Below are 21,262 nucleotides of genomic sequence, written 5' to 3'. Positions count from 1 at the left end.
ACATCTCTAGTGCCTCTGTCCGCAATATGATGCGCAATGACAATTACTGGCAGTACCTTCGTCCCTGTACATAAACCAGTCTTTCTCTGAAGAGGCTCTAGGGGGACCTTCGACGGTCCCTTGGAGTAGGCGGAATATTCTAATGTCCCTAATCAAGTTATTGCAAGGGAGTGGCGTGAGCTTTATACTTTCAAGACTCTTTGCTTCATTCACCAGCATTTCCGTCCTCATCACCACCTTTTCTTGTTTTCCTTTTAATCCTCTTTCCATTCCCCAATGTGAAGTAGCAGGGCAGATGTTTTACCTCAAACGGCCGCTCAGCTTTTCTGTCATGAAGGGTGCTAAACAACTTCCTATGCTCCATAGAGTTCTTTACCATGCACGTACAAATCTAAAAGTACCCGAAAGTTTTCTGGTCTCGACCGCAACAAAACGCGTCTTGCGTTTCAAATCTGCCACCTCATTCTCAACAGCAAAAAAACACCAAGGCGGAGGCTCCGTAATGTAAATGTGAATATTAAAATTTCTTGCGTAAAACAATTGGCAGTCCGTCCGAAGGGCGTAGCATCTAACAGCGATAACAAGGTTTCGCGTTACGCTCGAACTTTCGGACGGTGTTCAAACTATACGCGGTTGCCACGCGCGCCGCACGCAAGGAAACTGCCGCTGGGCAGAAGGAATAGCGCCCTGGGAGCAACCGGGCGTCTTAAGGACGCTGGCGCAATGAGGACAGGCGCCAGTGACGGGTGCGGGCGTGGCCCCATCGATAGTGCACGAGATGAGATTGACGAGAAGCCGTCGACGCAAGTCGGCGGCCAATAAAGTATAAGATAGCGTTAGCTTGGCGTTGGCTGTCCGTTCAGTTCACACCCGTGCACGCACGAGGCGGCAAGAACGTTAGCGTGCTTCTACAGTGCGCGCGCGCAACGCCAGCATCTGAAGGAGGCAGAACGCTCTCCACCACCGAGCCGATTTAGCGGAGCGTTGACGGTGCGTCCACTTCGCTTGGCAGTGCAGCCAAACGCAGTCTTAGAAGTATCCGCAGACCCTCTAATAATTATCGCGCTATTCGCGCGTGCGCCGGCGATAGCCTGACAGTACGATTGCGGCGGAATCCGCATATCTCCGATCGTAACAGCAGATGACAGTTTGCCGGCTGCCTTTTTGTAGGCCACGGCAGAGTGCAGCAGCAGGCGATGCTTTGTCATCGCGATATTGTGGCAGTAGCATTGTCACGTGCCGCGGCAGCACGTGTCAGAACGGCGAGAGAAAGAAATCTTTAATGTCGCTCAGTGGATTAACGAGATCTATCGCCCCTATCTCTGGTGCCGCGCCTCGGCGCGGGACTGCATCTTCGACTGTGGAGTCCTGTGGACACGCCGGCCACTGGCCTCGCTGCACGAAAAGGACACAGACAGCGCGAGCACGTTTTCGCCCACGGAGTCGACGAAGTGCGAGTTCGCGGCGGCGGCGACGACGACGACGAGGACCACGCGCAAGCCACCTGTTCTTTTTCGCACAGCTCGCAGCAAGCTTTCCGAATCTCGAGCCTGAAATCGTATTTTTTTGCTGGACGGCGTCTCTGCCTGCGGTGGGGAAAAAGTCGCGAGGAAAACCACATGGCTCGTCCCTTGTTTTACTTTCCGTCCGATGACAGTGCGCTCTGCAATTTCCAAGAGGAACGCGCGAACGAGCTCGATGCGCCGGGAGACTTGACGAGGAAGGCGCACTTTGCCAAGCGACGGCTTTCGTCGTTCGAGGGCTGCGAAAAGTGGCACCCGCACTTTTTCGACCCGCGAGACTTCAACGAGCAGCTCATGAGGGCAGTGGTGAGTGGATTGATTGATTGATTGAAAACTTCATTGTCCCACCGAGCTGGGGTGCCCGCCTCTTAACCTACACGTAGGTAGGGGGTGGGACGAAGTAGTCCCCGCGCGTTGAGGACGGTGAGTCCTCACGGCCTCAACGGCCAGGCTGATTGCTCGACGCTGGTCGTCTTCAGACTCGCTCTGGAGCAAGGCCTCCCAGGCTTCTCTACTGTCAATGTTTTCCTTGGCCCCTGGGGAGCCAGCACATTCCCATATTAAATGGTCTAGCGTACCTTCTTGCTTACAAATTTTCAGGGGCTTCGTTATAGTCCCTCGCCTGTGTTAAGTAGATCCAATGTGGTGATGAATAATTGTTTCCCTGGAGGCGTCGCCAAATGCGAGCGTCCTCCAGAGAGAGAGACCGATGCGGAAGTGGAAAGATTCTTCTTTCGGCTTTGCAATGATCGACAATTTCCCTGTACGTGATGATGCTATCTTTTATTCCTGGAACTGGCTGTCGTACTGCTGAACTTTACCACGCTTGTCCTTAAGGCTGGTATACCAGCCGTAAAGACAAGCGTGGTAAAGTTCACTCTAGAGTTGCCCGGTGGTAGAGTGTTCGGGCGAGCTCGTGAGCGGCTTCGTTGCCTGGGAATCTCTCTCTGCATCATCGACGATGCTGTTTCAGCGCAGAATGCAGGTTTGCGGGAGACTTTGGGCATATTTACCATGACGAAAGCAACCTGGTTATAACCGTAAGCTTCTCAAGTACCTCAATTCTCTTAACTACGTGTTTGTAATGCGCCAGTGTATGCACTGGCGTTAGACATGTTGAAAAGAACGCGGAGCTGGTGGGCACTGAAAACAGCGTGAAGCACCGGACACGCCTACAGCCATATAGTCGTGATACGGTATAAGCCTGGTGTTGCCCGCCGTCAATGCGCCCGTTTTCCGATGCGAGGTAGAAGTATAACGCCTACAAGTACTCTCATAAAAGATTTATTGCGAACGAAACGCGTTGTGTTAGTTTCCGAGCTCCCGAGGACGTACTTCTGCGATTTCTCCATCGGTCAAATGCGACAGGAATTCACAGCTCGCGTGAAATTTCTTACATTATTTGAGATGTTCTTGCAAAAGTCGTACTTAAAAGTCGGCGGTTTATTTGAGATCGCTTAAAAATGTATCGCTTTTCTCTCCTATAGATTTATTATTACATGCGGTTAACGGTGTAACTCCATTGTTCTTTACTGTTATATTACTGAGTTGTAAATTTGGTACTTGCGCTAGCTTATTCTAGGGGGGGGGGGGACATGCTTTGCGGGTTCATGACTTGATCTCAACAAACTTATGTCATATATATAGAAGAGACTTACTACAATTATTACGCTGTTAAGAATTCTCTTTAGAAAAATATCAAGGGTATGGAATTTTTGTAACATACGTTTTATTTTAGCTTAATCTGTGTTTTTACAAAAATAATCTTACTATGATTTTCCCATAATTTTACACAAAACAAAATGATTCACCATCCTGGCCCTGCGAAAGTGAATGTCCAGCGAAGCTGTTGGAAAACTACCACTGCAGCTGCTGAAGGGGTTATGAAATGTTTTATTGGTGGCTCGGATGCTTGTTTTGAGCTCGACCTTTATTGAAACGTATATTGTCCTGCGTGCTGTATGAGTGATTTCAATGAATTCATGCACTGTTTGCTCATAATTACACCTTTCATGGTGGCTTGGTCTCCGGAGGCCATCGGCGCCCAGGGGCTTACGGCAGTCTAAGTGAGCAGCCATTTCTAATATTCTTTTTTGGCCAATAAAGACTTTATCATAATCATCGTCATCTAATCCAAACCGTGAAATGCTGGGTTGGAACAGATTATAGTTGTACAGATAAGCGGGAACATATCAGATGTGACGACTGAGGAGGCACCTGGTGCTAAGAAATTCTGCACTACGTGACCCACTCCAGGAGTTTCCATACCGATGCTCTAAACTACACGGCTCACTCCGATTGCAGCTGTATCTCGTTTAAAAAAATTAAAGACAAATTAACTGATGCATGCAGGATCTATCTTCTTATACTTGCTTGGCAGCTGAACATGCCATCGAATGGTTAATTGAGTATAGTAAAAAGACGACCACATTTCATTCAACTCATAGTTTTGATAACGCATTTCTCACTTTACCGTATGGGTCGCAGTTCTGCTGGAATCAAGAAAATGATGTGGCCATGAACAACGACAAAAAAAAACGTCCTTTTATTGCTATAGTAAATACATGGACACTACAGGCAAACTTTTGCCGTCGTCATCACCGTGAAGTTCCTCATATATTTAGGTATATGTAGGCTTCATGCCATGTCATGCTATATGTCATGCCATCTTGTATGGCATGCGGTATGTGCGGGTTATATTGCCACACCATTCTATCGCTACAGTTGCTCAGGCCAGGTCTTATTCCTCAGAATTTTGAGAACGGCAGTCCGCAAACAATTGTCGGCGAACAAAACACCGACATCGTATGCCCTTTATCTTAAGCCTTCTCGCACATAAATATCACAAGTGCAAAACAATAACAGAACTCGATCGTGAAAATGATGCAATGGTACTGGAGCGGCTGTGCACTGCCTCTGGGATCAGCCCAGGCGAGACGTGTAAAACACACCCGATACGGAAAGGTCTTGCTAGAGTCGCTAAAAACATGCTGGCTTTAATGAATAAACATGAATGACATTGTCAGCTGGCGCGATTCAGCCCCTAGGACGACAGCTCGTTTTTACTTTGTCAGCTTGCGTTTACTTCAATTCTTACTGTCACTACAGCTATGAGTCTTACACTTCGTGTAGTCTTCTAACATGTTGTCACCGCACTCACTGCTTGGAGCTTATGGCGAAACTGTGATAATATTTTTTTTAAATAAAGTGTTCTTCGTTCTATTGAAAGAAGTCTTCTCCAACAAAAATTTGAAACATTACGTACCTTTGTTCCCCTAACAATATTTTAGTGTATATTTATAACTTCTATTAAATCCAACAAAACAAACCTTATCAAGATATAGTCATTGCAGAGGAAAACCTTCCTTATTGCCATGTAATAATTAGGACCATCAGAATAGCTACCGCGCTTTTTTTTTACATATTGTGCCGATGGAATTTTGTCTCCGTCGTCACCACTCGAAAAGCGCATGCCTGCGATTGCGCTTTTCCAAGTGGAAATACCTGCAACGGTCGCCCCTTTCAACTCTACAATGGCAACATTTGCCTCCCTTAACGATACATGTTTAATTGCCCATTCTCCTGTAATTATGCGCGACAAAAATCGGCATGTGTGGCCTACGGTACACAACGTCGAAACTGAATGAAATGACCAGTCATAAGTATACAAGAGGGGAAAAGCGGGCAAGTACCGCACTCGCTCAACTGAACCACAAGGAAGACGACAAACGCGCGAGGGAGCCTTCATTTGAATCCTTCTACCTCAAACGCGAGCTAGCATTCCTTGGCGTCTCGTGCTTTGTCAACCTGCATAACGCTGCCACAGAGGCGCAAAGTTGTGGCAGGCGCTGGCGCGCGCAGCTGACGTTTGTTATGCGAAGCATATTACTAGAGCTCAACCCAGCTCCTCAGGCGCGGCGGTGTCGCCTTCAATACCACGTGACACCGTGACGTCACGACAGAGGAGAAACGGGGCTCCAACTCGCGCCGTCGCTCGCGGCGTCGCGGCTTGCCTCTGCTAGACACTCACGAGGTGAGATGCCTCCTGGAGACAGAGCTGCTCGTTGGAATGAGAAGCGAAGGTTGCGGCGTGCTACAGAGACTGTTTCTAGGTGGCTTTGCTACGGCGCAGCGACTACGTGCCCCGCATCGGACGCGGTGAGCGTCGAGCAACGCAGCGTTCGGCGCGACAACGAAATGTGCGCCTGAGCAAGCGCCGCACGCCTGAGCCGACGCCGACGACACCGGCTTTTCTGCGACACGAGCTCCTTAACGCTGTCGCGTTAAAATAAAGGCTAGTATGCTTTTTGAACTCCCGGGGTTTCAGCACAGCCGCCGACCGGAACTGGGCGACAAAACCGGGAGTGTGCCACAGCGCTCGCTAGTTCAAGCGACCGCCACACGGCCCACCTTTGTGGCGGAGTTATGAAACTGAGTTTGGTTCCAATAACGTTGTGTTCCACGGCCTATAGATTAATTACGTGGCAGGTAAAATGATTCCGGCAGAATTATACCGGGATACCAACGCACTGCATGAAGACTGGTCCTTATGAACGCAACCGTACAACGCAGTAGATGACTCGCTACATCCGTCGAGTCATTGGTTGTGCAAAGGCACGCTATGCAAATGGCGCTGCGGAAGTTGTCTTGCAGCGAAGCTATTTCGGGGAGTTTCATGACAGCTCTTGTGTGACAGCACGCAGCGTGGTCGAACGTCAGCCGAAGAGCAGACGGCAGCGCAGCCTGCGTTCGTGCACCGAATCGACCGAACCACGAGGGCGTCGGTGGGAATGCGGCGGGCACCTTCGTCTGTCAGGCCGGTACAGCAGAGAGCAACACCCTTTGAATAGACTCGCACCTGATGTAATAAAGCATTTACAAAGTCTCCAGCAGATTTGTGGCAGCACCAAGCCACAAGTGAACTCGAAGGGCAAACACACTTTTACGCACTTGCTGTATTTATTGTATGAATTGCTTGAATTTAATTACATCCGCCATGGTTTCATTTATTGTATTTCATGGTACCTAGCGAACCCGGTAAAGGTAACAGCGTCAGAGGAAGCTGGCAAGCCCAACGCCCTACACCAAAGAGCTTAAGCCATGGCCGCATTCAAGATTGACTCGTACCTCTTGCAAAGAAAACAACGGTTCATTTTCATCCTTAAAGAAAGAAATTCGGCATGACCTATCTCACAATGACAGTCGACGGTATAATGCGTTTAGCAGCGAATCAATGTAGCGACACAAGGTGTTGCCACCGTGCAAACGGGTTATGTATGAGGCCTGCACTGCAGCAGGATCCCTCTTTCCCGCTTCCCTAAGAGCACTCGGCCCCATCCAGAACCGTCAGAGCGAAGCCTATGCACCGGCTCCGATATGCGTGGTGAACGCTCAGAAATGCGCCACGCGTTAACCCGGCTCTTCACTCGCGGTTCTTTCTGGACGTGCAGCGATATCTCCTGCCACTGCCCAAAAGTCCACGCACGGCCTCCGAAGCGGTAAAAAGCGTTGTGTGCCAGTGCCAGTGAACTCTGAGAAAACTGGGCGCGACGGCGTGTTCCCAGCCTCAGTGCAATATGATACGCCACCTCGGCGGTACGAAGAGTCCTGCTCTCGCTCGGCGTGCTGGCGCCGGTGCGGCCGTCCTTCTTCGCAATGACAATTTAACGGCGTGGGCAAGTCCGTGGTCTGTTTATTATTTTTTTCGAAACTCACAACTTTCTTTATCAGGATATATATGAGGATATATATTGTCACGCTGCAGTGATGGTAAAGAATCCGACAGCAGCAAAGCTATGTCCGACAAAAACAAACACTTTATTAAACGGTAATTATTGAATGGCAATGTTTGAAAATGGCCACCAGGCAACATAATGTCAAAGAATGCGCGTAAGGGCTTGTTTCGGCCAGAAAAAGGCAATTCAAAGCTACTGTTACGGCAACTTGATAGACTTTAGAATGCGATAAAATGCGCGTAACGGCCCTGGTTTCGCTCGACGTGCTGGTACCGACGATGTCCCCGTCTTTCTTTGCACTCGCTGTCTAATGACAATGCGGAAACGGCATAGTTTGCTTGTTTCCCAACTACCAACTTTATTTATACATCCAGTCAAGATCACTTACTAATGTATTTGGTGAGGACGCCAGGTCACCCGCTAGCATATTTGCCGCTGGTTTCTGCTGTTGACATGTGCCTGTATAACACAGTATTGCAGAAACAACAACAGATTTGCTAGTTGAAGTAAAAGGCACTACGAGCCTAGCGGGGTGTCATAGTACTGGAACAGTTTGGAAGTCTCGCAGTCCCGCTTAATTGCAGCACCTTCTCCTCTCAGGAATAATTCCCTGGAATCTAGCTTTCAAGAGCGAACTGTTGCTGCAACTGAGTCTATAACTTAAATAATTTTGCTGCGTCAAATACATATCTGAAGAAAACATTGTTGCGACACAAGACATTCTTCATGAAGTTAGCATCGATGAGTGACCGGGTATCGCCTATCAGCTAAGAAGGCTGTGGTGCATTGAGTGTCGATTAGCGTTGTCTGGGGCATTTTGTCTGATGCTAGTTTAAGGGCCTGATCGACGTCCCTTTTCGGGTGCTTGCTTCCGCGCAGTGCAGAAAATCTCCTTCACAAGAAGAAAAAGCAATCTCCAAGCTAAACAGCCTCTTCAACCACGTCCAGCGGCAGTTCCAGGGAAAGCTGTCGTTAGTGCCAAATGGACTGCAGCCACTGCACTCTGCCATCGGTGGAGCTGGGTTAGAAGTACTTCTACGGTGCACCTGGACGCAGACTACACTCTGTCACCTAGTCAGGCACCTGGAGGAGATCAACGCCGTCCTCTGGTTGTTGGACTTTGAAGTGACAGAAGTCATGTCAGGCAAGCATGCCGTACGCAGGGTCGGAGACTTCGACTTTCAGAAGACCCACAAAGACGACATGGTGTTCGCATATGCAGCCATGACCTTGCTGCTTCTCCTGCACACACACAGGTGCATCGAGCGTTTTGAGGTATGGCTTTCTATTTCTTTTACTACTAGCACACCTTCACGCCTTCAAATAGAATACATGAACATCTTATTTCAAGTCAAGGATTAGAAATTGAGAAACCAGTGGGCCAGCCCTCTGTGTCGTACAAATGATAAAATTATGGATCATCGAAAAAAGACAATCGCTAATTTGCATTCCTCTTGAGAATAGGCTTGCTTTAATAAATAAAGCACCGAAGCCATTAGCTTGTCATCGATCTTATTACGTATCGAGTCATCAACGAAAAATAACTGACGCTTTATGCAACGTTATAAACTATAAGAAGGCGTCTCATGCTATCCATGGCGTAAATAAAACGTACAGGAGCATAAACGCATGTATTATATAACAGTTTTTATAGATATCCTACTTGTTCACAGGTGAAGTGAGTAAATGAGAAGTGTTTTGGGCTGAAATACATTTCGTTCTTCAATTCGCTCCAGCAAAGCAGTGATCTTTGTTTATGGGAAGGAATGAAGTACATAAAATAACAACGCTTACGTTTGCGATTGCATCGCCCTGTTCGGTGCTATAGAAAACATGGCTATAATGGCGCCCAGCGATAAAGCCTAACCCCCGCATTATAGAACGTTTCTCCACTCAGTATTGCACCTAGACTTGAGAAACTCAACGGTAGCGCCACCCGTATCGAGAAATGGCCATTGCGCTTCATTGACGACACACGGCAATTCTCGAGAAGCGCGGCGCCTTCTGCAGCCGAAAGGTGGCACTTGCTCAACTCGTTGGAGTCGAGGAAGAGCTTTGAATTCGGGGTCGTTTGGCAATGCGGGGGCAAGGTTGCTTCGAATATGTAAAAGACTATAGTAGTGCTGAATACCTGCTTAGTGAACAAGTGTTTACTATTCGTGGCTAGACTGCTCAAGTAGCGAGGGAGCTTACGTTTTTCGCACCAATGTATGCTCTGTGTACCATTCCATGCCGCTGGTTTAAAAAAAAAATTTTCTCGCGCCTCTCACAGGAGCTTGTGATCTCATCTGTTCTGAGATTTAAGCAAAGCTGTTGTGACAAGTGTAGAAGTACGCAGCACCGCCGCCGCCGGCGCACAATGGCGGGTGCGCTTTCTCGCAAAAAAGAAATGCCGTGTGTCTCACGTGACTTGTGCCAAAATGTAATACTGTGCAAGCGTCGAGCAGCTGGAAAAAATCAAGGTAATATTTTCCATCGTTCTGAGCAAGTCAGATTTCTTTTTTTTATTTCGCCTAAATATACGGTTAGTTAATACTAATTAATCTCCTTAACTAAATAGTATATTCAGAGAAAAAGTGTCAGTGAGAAAATTATAGGCCATCCTCAAAATTCCCGATACAGTTTCTGTTGCCAAATACGCGCAATATAGAAAGAAGAAATCCAAGCCTGAAAGAAAGCGCACAGCGCTGCTCGTCATTCAGTTACGCACGGGATGTGCAAGTTTATCGAAAGCATGTTAATATTTCTAGTGGCGGTTCACGTGGTTTGTAGTAATCTAACAGGCAAGAACCACTTGTCATGCAGCGCGTCATAAGTATCACGTACAAACACAAATTGACCCATAAATATTGTTTATTTGTACCAACTTAAAAAAGTGCTTCTGGAAATTAAGTTTTGTCTCTAGTGACTGTGTGTTGGTTTCCCACTTTCATTACACTTTCTGTTATGATGTACTCGAACATCAAGCATAATTTTTACAAGGACTGCGTGCGAAACCCAACCTTGAAAGGAAACTTTTAACATAACTTTCTTGTGAATGTGTGTGTTCGACCACTAAAATCTAATCAGCACCATTACGACATTCCAGGTCGTCGACCTGTTCGCGGCCGAGACCGATTTCGACCGGATGCTTTGCGCTAACATCGGAGCGAGCGATTCGCTAACCTGCCTTCGCATGAGCCGATGCGAACTTAGCGAGTCTGCTTCTCTCATGCTCGGCAAAGCTGTCGGTCATTTGCTGTCGGCAAACCTTCGTGACCTCTCGTTAGACTTGCTGGCGCTGTCCGGTGAGAAGGACCTGTGGCTGAAGCCGCTGGCAGAAGGCGTGGCCCGTGCGCAGAATCTTTCCAGGCTCAGGATCACGGATCTCTACGTAAACGTGAGTGGCGTTTAAACGGCGTTTAAACATCGTTTAAACGGAACAGGCGCAAATCCGCTCATATCGCAGACCGTGCAGCAGTGCGGTGTTAGTGCGAGGAGCCACGCGGAGCAATTATAAATGCACCTTGTAGCTCCATATTTTTATCCTAAACAATGGAGCAGGCAAGCTCCTTCGCCTGCTGCCACCATAATGCTGTGAAGAATAACATCGTGCTAAGGTGTAGCTACATTGTTTGAAAAAAATCGCAGAAGAACTCAGTTTCGTGCGTTGTTTAGTTTGAAAGAAAGGTAGAAATTTGGTCTCGTTGGTATCAGAACTGCAAGTCAGGCGCAAGAAAATAAGGGCGCAAGGAAGACATGTTTTTTACCTAGTGCAATTGGTGTACACTTTCTTTCCCTTGTTTTTTGCGCTTACGTTGTGGTGTGCAATTTAGTTTTACTTCTGTTTTATTCGAAATAATCGCTCCAATGTGTTTCCAGAGTCCGCGTCCTAAAAACCATTGCTCAAACCCATTGGGAACAATATGCTGTAACATTTGCATTAGCGTTGACATAGTACTATATTGCATCGCAAATACACCACAACCGAGTGACAGTGCCTTGTCCTGCATTGTATGTGTCGCTTTCACGCTAAGAAATAGAACTGTACTAAACTTCATGCATCTTGCATTAGACTCGGGCGCCTTCTGTAGGTGAACATATTCAACATTTCGCACAGCCAAAGCATGTGCGTTCAGTCGCTGTAAATTTTGCCTGCGCGATCGACTTGCACGTGTGATGTTGAGATTCCCAGCTCCGATGCGAGCAGCACTGGCATCGAAGGTGGCGACAGCACTGCATAATGCGAGTGTAGCAATCGCGAGCAGTGCCACCTCGCCAGGAGGGTGCACAATGTGGACGCGTCATGAGAAATCTCGTATCACCGTCGCGCTCGAAGCCATGACATAGTACTTCACATACTTCAAAGAAAAACACACACACACACACATATATATATATATATATATATATATATATATATATATATATATATATATATATATATAGAGAGAGAGAGAGAGAGAGAGAGAGAGAGAGAAGGACAACATAGAGATTCAATTTTTCTTTATCACGACCATATAAAGCCAGCAGGCAACGAAGCCAAGGAAGGTAGCACTAAATAACGGTGGCTGTATTTGAAATTCAGAAAATAATGAAGGAGTGTGTAAATGAACATGGCGAAAACGATAACTTGTCCCCGGTGGAGACCGAACCCACAAACTGTGCATTACGCGTGCGATGCACTACCACGTGTGCTCCAGCGACGGCCATCGGTCCGTCCACTGAATCGGATATTCATGCGTACTAGATCTATCCCTGGGAGCGACAGCCAGCATTACTTAGAGTCAATGCGGCTGCACGCGGAGCACCCCCTTCTTGCCCGGGGGCATCGCGCAACGCGTGGACGTGGGAGGAGCGTAGGCACGCCGCGAATATACTCTCGTATGCTGCCCAGCATACGAGAGTTGCTCCCTCGCTTGCCGCACACACAGCATCGCACAGGGAGTCAAGTTCGTGAGTGTGTAGTGAAGAACGGCATATGGCAATTGCATTAATGGCACAGCTGGCTAAATCGTTGGCGTCAACGACGTCCATTCCAAAGCGTAACATACTCAGTGCTTGTGTGGCACAGCCTGCTGAAGCGTTTGGTTGGTGCCCTTGAGGAAACGGTGTGACGTGGCTTCGGTTGCGTCCAGTTTCTGAGAAATTTAAAGAATCTCTTTTTGTCATGGAAGAGAGGCGCATGCCTACTGGAACGTATACCCAGTGACCCAAGTTGGCGTCATAGAAGTTCATTGAAGACCTGCACAGACTTATTGGTACACACCCTGCGTTCAAAGTTGGCGTCAAAGAATTGCTTTGCAGAGCGTGATGTACCCGGTTCCGCATCTACGTTGACCTATGTCGGCGGGAAAGAGGTTCGCTGAAGAGCGGCACATCCGTACACATTGCCACGTATTCAGTGAGGCAAATTCATCCGACGGTTGGTTTCGGGATCGGTTCCTTCGGCGCAGCAACCTGCTGTCTTAACCGTTCGACCGTGGACTACACAGTGACCAAGGTTAACGGAAAAATGGTCAGATAAAAACATACATCGATAGACAGGTAGGTACAGCCTTCGAAAATTCGGTGGAGTACTCCAAGAATGCCAGTGCATTCATATAGGGAGCAGTTTTTTTCGTAGAACCCTTCGGAGATTCAAGACAGTCACACAGCAAAACACGAGAAATGAGGTTCTGCCACCGAGCCACTTACGTAACTTCCGCACCGTTGCCTGCCAAGGGACGCCATATTAGGTTCACGCATGCGAAAATTTTCGAACGATACCGCCGTGTGAGCGACGTGTCTCAGTCTCCTAGGGCGGCCGAGACTCCAAGGCAGTGGGCGGCACATTTGGCTACGAATTGCGAGTGCTAACATAAAGAAGCGCGGGCGCACATCGTGACGGACGAGGAGAGAGATTGCCGACTCAGCCGGAAACGTGCTTTTGCGCGCGGATTCATGAAACGTGAGGCGTCTGATTGTTGTTCCGCTTGACTCGAGTCTATGCGGGCATGACGACAACGCTACCGGCCGCACTTAACACGCCTGAAAAGTTTTTCTTTAAATTCAGTTTATTGCAACATGTTTAAAACTTGCCTAGGAAATGTGACAAAAGGAGGCAAGTCTTCTCCCATAGGCGGCAAATGAGGCAGGTTTCCTGACAAAGTCAGAAAGTTATGTCGGCCGCAATTGAGTTTGAATGAAGGGCGTTTTCTGAAACCGTATGAAGGGCGCCATGGGGAAATCAACAATGCTTATAGACAACGCTGCAGCGTCGTGGCAAGAGTCAGAGTGGAGCTAACACGTAAGATAATTGAAGCAGCAAATATAGACAATTCAGGACACGAATGTTCGAGAATTGCATGCCTGATGCTATCTGTTATAACTGGGATTCACAGCAGGATTCTTCGCATGCGCGATGATGTGTATGCACAAGAATGTGTACGTTCTCAAAATAAGCAATCGAAACTTGGCGTCATGTGCTGTAGCTTTGATCCATCCTTATGCTTTTAGCGCTACTCAGATGTCCAGTCCACGAGGCGCTGCGAAAGAGCCGAAATATATTTTGTAATGGCAGGTGGTTTGTTTTTCTAGAAGCCCGACGCAACAACTAAGTATATTTCTTCAATACAACAGATCTTACCAAATGGCTTGCTTTTATTTACGGTACCAGGGTCATTAAACAAACAGTCCAATATCGTTTTTTTTTTCTTACAGTGAACGGGGAGCACGTTTCTCGGCACGTGTAGTTCAGCCATTCGATTTTCAATGACCTCTCATTCCTCCTAGCAACCGTGTGAAGCTCAGAAGTTGGTCGGAGCAACTAATATGTCTCCTTCCTGTTACACTGCGCAGGGATGAAAAAAAAAAGGAATTAAAGCAGACGACAGAGATCCAGTTAAGTCAAGTATACATACATGTGCAAGGTGCATATATATGTCACGTGCATTGCACGTCATAATGCAAAGAACTCTGACAAGCGGTGCTAAGCCCGGACGTAATCCTGGTATATTAACAGTGCAATAAGACGTCTTGTGAGATGGAGTTAGATTTAAATATTGCTGCACCAGGGTTCGACCTTCAATTCCGAAATACAGTGCAATTCGTCACAGCGCGCAATTGCGGATTCAGTGTCTGGCATTCTTTTCCCACAATCAGCGCAGCCGCAAGAATGTGTGATATTGTTACTAGGGGATTACGCATGCGTGATTTGCAGATTTGTACGTGACTAATGTCGGCAGAGCTGCCTCTCTAAAGATTTAGACCACAATGAACGCCTCATATGACAGGAGAAATGTGAACCTTTAGAATTTCGGTACTTGGTTATGCGTGACCAACATATTTCGGCCACGTATAGTGTTTTGCAAAGGTGCAAACAAGTAATGCATGTCGAGATATTAAGCACATTAGCCTGAACTAATTTGTCACCACGCACCGATACATCTCCTTATAAATCGAAACGAACCTGCACCTCCACCTCGGCCTTGCAAAAACATGATTTTTTTATAGTACAATGTTGCGTAAAGAAGACGATAACATTAGAAAAGTAGACGAACACAGACACACTTGTCTTCACCTTGTTTGTTCTACTCTAATATTCGATAACAGCACATTATAAAGAGTTCATCGCAATCTTAGTTGAATTATAGTATGTGATGTCCGCATATACGTCACCTTTCTATAAAACATGTATATATACTTTTGTCATTTGGAGCCTTATAACGTAAAACTATTCCGATATGTTTTTATTCTATTCTCCTGACGTCAGATTTGCGTAACCGCCGACGCAAGCATCGGGCGGGGACCTCAGGGTTGTGTGAACAGACGAATAAAACGCTATCCTCGTTTATAGGAGGTCACTTTTGTTTGCTTGAAAAACGAATAACATTGCCTGCAGTGAGCGGCTTGCGTTATCTAATTGGCTTACAAGAGGCGAGGAGCACGCTCAAGTAGAGAGGAGTTCGATGGGGCCGAGCCAGTGCACTGAAAATTGATAATCGGATGAAGAGGGTGGTGCCGGCGTCTACGATTGGTCCGGTTTCCCTTACTTTGGCTTGAGGTGGCTGGTCGAAAATCGCGGCGGCATGCAACGGAAGGTTAAGAATGCCTCTAAAACGAATTCTTAGCAAAGAAGCGTTTGCAGAACGAGGTTATAAATGTGTAGAAATTGCTTTCAAGCGTTACAAGCGTTACACTGCCACGCAAAAAGGCTTATTGTGCGCAAATAAACCCATGCTCTCGGCAGGTGCGACTAACCAGTGCCTGAGGGATGGACGGCAGCCATCTTTTATTCCTTTCGGAACGGGGCAGCCTGCGACTATTCATGAAAAAATTCAGTTTCGTTCGGCATATTAGTGCATCTTTAAAGGGACACTAAAGGTTACCAGAAACTCAAGTTAAAGTGGTAGAGCAATGTTCTAGAACGTCTAAGGCGTCAATATAATCGCGAACAGAGCTTTAGTAACCGAGAAATTGAGGTAAATGCATGACACGATTTGAGACCCCCCAGCGACATTCCGGTACTAGCCCGATGACGAAAGGTCTCCTCATAATTTGTGTTACTAATACTCAACTACTCGTATTAAAAATATCATTTCATTCGATTATAAGCCGGAAAAAATGCTACTTGTCTACGTCTATTCGATTCTAGGAAAAAATAACATTTTGACGTTACCCTTCAGTAATATGGGTGTTCGAAAGGTTTCGTTTTCGCTCGACTCTGCGCCGCGCACGCTTTGGAGTTTCAGTAGTTTCGTTATCGCGTCGTGCTGTGAGGGTTCTGCTCGCGAAACTTTCATTTGGAACAAGCAGCGAGAATGCCACGTCCATGTGATGTCGTGGGAAGCCCTCGTTGCTTTCCCGCTCCGGAGAGCCGGTGTCGAGGCCGCCGTCGTAGTACGCAACGACGCCGGCAGTGCGAGCCCTCAGAAGCAGGTCGCGCTCGTCGGTGCTCAAATCGCTGAAGTTGAGCCCACCATCGCGAGCCAATCTGTCGGTGTCGGGGTCCATTGCGACGAGCGTCGAAGTTAGCGTCATAGAATGAAGTACCAGCTTATGGGCGTCTTGCGCTGGAGTGTGAGGTATAGTAGCGGCGCCTGGTGGCGGTGCGGGAAACGACATCTGGGTCGTGCCAGCTTGGGTCGTATTGAGCCCTGGCTGTGGCGAAGCACGTTTCTAGGCCGAGTTTTGCGTCGATTCGCACATTTTTATGCCCTGTTGCGAGTGCGAAAAGGCTCGTCGCTTCTCATAGACCACGCCGACCACGCTGCGAGCTCGCTGCAGCCTATAGTTTAACGAAAACGGACTCTCCGTGTGCCGTGGGACGTAACGTGGGACGTAATTCGTTTCTCCTTCCGCTAGCCACCATACTCCCGCTTTCGCTCTGCTGTCGGCTCTGTCTTGGCTCTGTTTCTGGCCGCGCGTTCGCGTTTTGCGCAGAAAAGCCGTAGCGCCGTCTGCGGACGCCGTTCTACTCACCGATGGCGCAACGTCACTATGAGACCATGATGTCAGTTCTCCTCGATCGGAGGGCGGGCGATTTGAACTGCGCTAGAGGTACGCGGACGCTTCAGAACGCATTTTCTCTTAAAATAAGTCTCTCCTTGGCACGAAACAAGCGTTTCGAGGTTTCTGGGATGGTATTTCAACAGTCCACGTTGACTTAATAGTAACCTTTAGTGTCCCTTTAACGCTTACACGTCACTTCGACGCGGTGTGTTTTCGCGGTCTTGTGACGTCGCGTGATAGGCAGGTGCAGTGGGTGAAGCCCGAAAACTTTTGACCAATAGCCGAGGATTAATGGCTAAAAGGCGTCGAATCAGAAATAAGTATTTTTTTTTTGTTCGGTCCAATGATGCATAATCAGTGTGTATGCGTCATATCAGATGGGGAGCTATCGCGGTTCTCGTGACGTCGCGTGACAGATAGGCGAAGTGGGGGTGGTTCAAAAAAGTTTTTGGCCAATCGTGGAGGGCTGATTGCAGAATTTGAATAGAAAAGTTTGGAATAGCCTTACGTTATAGCGCCCTTGACTGCTCAGGTCTCGCGCGGTTGTCATTTATGCCAAATTTCGTTTTCCAATTCAATGTTTAGTGCACACCTATTGTGTAAAAGGGCGAAAACTTAATACCCCGCATTTTCGAAGTGTTCTATTCATTTCTATAGTCAGCCCTGATGGCCCAATTAGGTTGTTAATTTACAGTGATAAAATAGTAGGCTGTACAAAGTTTACCCATCAGATCGCCGTAAAATTACTGAAGCGAATATTCTCTAAAACCTTCCTGCTGGGATTACGCCAATGAATCAACACAGAAATTCTTAAGTGGCTCTTCTAAATGAACACATCACGCGATGTCATCAGAGACCGGGAACGGTACGAGTATGGAACGAGTTTTAATCTTTCTATAAGGACACAAATTACTCCGCGTATGCTAGCATGACAACGTTTACAATCTTTTCCGAGATCATATTTAGTTTGCCAGTTGTGTTTATGTAGAATATACACATCAGAAATTATATCGCGCTTTAGTTAAAACGCGCTCAAGAGAGCTAGGACATTTTCTCCAATTTTATGTGTAGCTTTAAAACTTGCTAATGGAATAACCGGAATACCAAATCACTTTTTTTATGCGTGGGAATTAAATGAACAAGTTTTTCCCGCGGGTAAATTTTCTCCAGTGTTTCCGAAGGCCCAACGGGGAGTAGAACATTTACCGTGCCAGAGGGCTCTTTCTCGCAGTCATAAATGTTGCGAATCAGATTTGTCGGTCTTTCCTCTGCTGCACTAAAAGTGCACATATATCGGGTTCGCAAGCTTTCTCTACGGCAAAACATTCTAGCAGAGTTTCCAAAAGAAAATTATCAAGTGGCCGTTGCGATTTCTACCAGGGCAGCGTGTGTGGATTTGCCTAAGCTTCGTGCTTGTGGCTATAGAAGCTACTTAAGCGTTATTACGCTGCTAAACCTCACTGAATTTGTAAGTAGCCATATTTTTCTAAACGGACGAAAGCAATGTGTTCCTACTCGTATGCGTACTTCTCGATAATTGTCGCAACGAAATATTTTGTTGTACTAAATACATATTTAAAACGCGTTTGAGGAGAGATGGACGAAGTCCAAGCAAATCTGCTGGCTGCGCACTGCACCCTTGCCGCGTTGTTCGAACCGTCATGATTGCAGCTCCCGCACACACTATCACGACAGTTCCCGCTGGTAATTCTTCTAGGGAAATCAATTTTAATAAAAGAAACTGTTCTCGCCGTGCGAGTCCATAATTCGCCGCTTGTTTGGCAGGCCTAAAGCATACACATGTTTCAAGAGCTGCTGTTGGAGTTTTTATTTGCTAACTTTCTTTTTACGCAGATGGACTACGGGAAGTCCAGGCTGGACGCCGGTAAAGCGCTGCTGGGAGCTCTGGAAGCAAACGCGACCATCGCCTGCCTCAGTGCAGACTGCAGGTTAATCGCGCTCGGACACGGTCCTCGCTTCAAAGATTGGCTGACCCGGGCTACGGCGCTGAAGGAGCTGAGCCTATGCTGCAGCCAATGCAGGCGCAAACACGATGCCAGCCTCGTGTTCGAGGCACTGCCGGCGACCGTCGCAATCGCCCGCTTGGACTTGCAGGGGTTCACTGTGCGCCCCACTGACGCGGCGTCGCTCACCCAACTGATCGCCGGCAGCGAAAGCCTGGAGGACGCGAGCTTCGCCTTCGGCGGACGGGCTCACCGACAGAGCGAACTGTACAGCGCCAAGGTGGTCAGTGCTGTTCTGAGACGTTTTGTAGCGTTCCTGGCCTTTGCGTGAACGCGTACAAGGTGAAATACTCCTGGCGTTATCCGACGCTTGATTATCTCCGTGCTAATGATCGTGGCGGCGTTTGGTGAAGCGGAAACGGGAAGAGGCTTTCACGATGACGGTGGGCTACGGTATTACACCGCTGGTAGCGTATATTTGGAGGCAATCGCTCACGGATAGGAGGCTTCTGGCGCTAAACCTTGTGTTCATATTTCCAGCGCAGAACTCAAGAAAACATGCACACAAAGAAATGAACTGTAAAGGTGTGACTAGCTAGGGCTGTACATCAATTCGCCCTTTCTTTATATTTCCATGTTTTCTGTGAGTGTTTTCCGCAATCTTGCGGCGATAATATAAATACAAGCTGCAGAAATTACCAAGCACGCCTTCCTACGTTGACAACTATGCTATCGCTAAAGCTTTGCTTGCGAAGGGTGAAGGACCATTAAAGTTAGTGCAACCCATAGGCTAATTGGAGTTTTAGCACTTCACAAGTTTATCAACGCTTTTTTATGGAGCATGCACTAGCACAACTTTGAAAACCATTGAGTAATGAAAATCAAACGTATGTCAAACTAAAGAGTATATTGGGGATAGTTTGCAGAAGAAATTTCAAATTCAGTAGCACATAGCCAGAACAAAGGAAATTATGAAATTTATGTCATGTATGTGTCATCAAAACTTTTGCACTTGGGCTAAATATTTCACCATTGCATCGTAGGGGGTCTACCACGATGAAGAAAACGTGCAAAAAAGAAAACGATCTTAGAGGACAGTTTGCGGGAGAAATATCGAAATTCTGTAGTTTCCTTGGCGACGCTGTAAGAAACTTGGCAGTGGCCGTCTGACCCCATATAACTCTCCTTCGAGCAGTGAAATATTCTTTTGAATTTCGCACCAAACAAACCCCATTTCTGCTTCAAACTTCGGACACGTTTGCGGCAAACCCTCCCAGCTGATACATAACCATATAGGCGTAGTTTCTATTTCATCAGTGGTAGCTTCAAAGCGTTAATTGCCGAGTTATGTTCTGCTGGAGTTCTGTTTGCTGGTGTGCTGGAGTTTAATTCGTGGTTATCGAACTACATGCCGATATCCCCGGTGTTTTTGCTTAAATATCGCAACTGAAAGCAGATAGTAGTCTCTCCAAGTGCTCGTTCTTGCAGTGCCCATTTATGTTATAGTCCAGGCTATTCTATAGTCCAGGCCAACGGGTAGAAACTTCCGCGGTTGTAACAGTTCCCTGCAACGTACATTAATGTGGTGCGCAAGTGGTTGATATGATAAGCCCTAAGGCTCACTCACACTAGGCCGACCCGACGCCGATTTCGGTCTGCCGACTGTCGGAGACAGCGTTTTTTCCTTCGTGTCGGCGCCTCTGCCACACCGTACCGACGCCGAGCTCTCCCTCTACCGTCGGCAGATTGTCGACGTCGGTACAGTGTGACAGAGGCGCCGACACGAAGGAAAAAACGCTGTCTCCGACAGTCGGCAGACCGAAATCGGCGTCGGGTTGATGACCCTTTGGCGAACGTGGATCAAAAACTGCTCTAGGATACCACTTGTCATCGGTATATTGCACTGAAACGCTATCTTTAATTCAGCGGCAGAGAAAAATTAGACTATCGAAAATTACACATCTTCTCTTATTCATCGCGGCTTTGAGTAGAGAAAAAAGAAAGCAATTTGAGTCAGTGCCAGCTGTTTGACAAAGAGCGGCGCATTATCATCCGTATGTCAAGTGATACTCGAGATAAGTTCTTCTGCCTTAATTTTGAGAGACTGAAGTAATACTTAGGGGCTGATAAATTCTTCGAAGCACAACATGTTGTCATGCTTCTCATTACATACGTGCTCATGTACAGGGTGTTCCAACTATGATGCACCAACATTTAAAACTATGCAAATACCACCGGGCTGGACAGAACCAAGGTAATGTTGTTTGCCGTCGCTTGGAAATACTCAGATATTTTTTTGTATTCCTCCTAATTGCATAATTATTCTTAACTAATTAATCAACTTCTCAAATACCATAATTCGATTAAAAGTGTCAATGAGACAAATACCATAATTCGATGAAAAGTGCCAGTGAAAAAATTGTAGAGCAACATGAAATGTGTTTTTCCCACCGTGAAAGAAGCCCGCGAATACACGCAAGGTGCATCTAGGGGCCATTCACGCGTGCATGATAGTTGGGACGCTGTATATTCAGCGTGGCCCAGATATATCAGCGCAGTTAAGGTTGCG

The 21,262-nt window shown here is 47.2% G+C and overlaps 1 protein-coding gene across 1 annotated transcript in view; it reads left to right on the top strand.

The window, feature by feature from the left end:
• Positions 1–978: 978 nt before the first annotated feature.
• Positions 979–21,262, top strand: part of LOC142579995 (uncharacterized) — a 43,284-nt gene continuing 23,000 nt past the window's right edge. Inside the window, exons 1-4 of the mRNA XM_075690707.1 lie at positions 979–1,829; positions 8,138–8,533; positions 10,347–10,637; positions 18,584–18,976. Of these exons, the coding sequence (XP_075546822.1) occupies positions 1,620–1,829; positions 8,138–8,533; positions 10,347–10,637; positions 18,584–18,976 (1,290 nt within the window). The 5' untranslated portion in view covers positions 979–1,619. The remainder of the gene's footprint in view (positions 1,830–8,137; positions 8,534–10,346; positions 10,638–18,583; positions 18,977–21,262) is intronic.

Source organism: Dermacentor variabilis, chromosome 4 (genome assembly GCF_050947875.1).
Source record: "Dermacentor variabilis isolate Ectoservices chromosome 4, ASM5094787v1, whole genome shotgun sequence".
Taxonomy (NCBI): domain Eukaryota; kingdom Metazoa; phylum Arthropoda; class Arachnida; order Ixodida; family Ixodidae; genus Dermacentor; species Dermacentor variabilis.
This window is presented reverse-complemented; position numbering and strand designations above follow the sequence as displayed.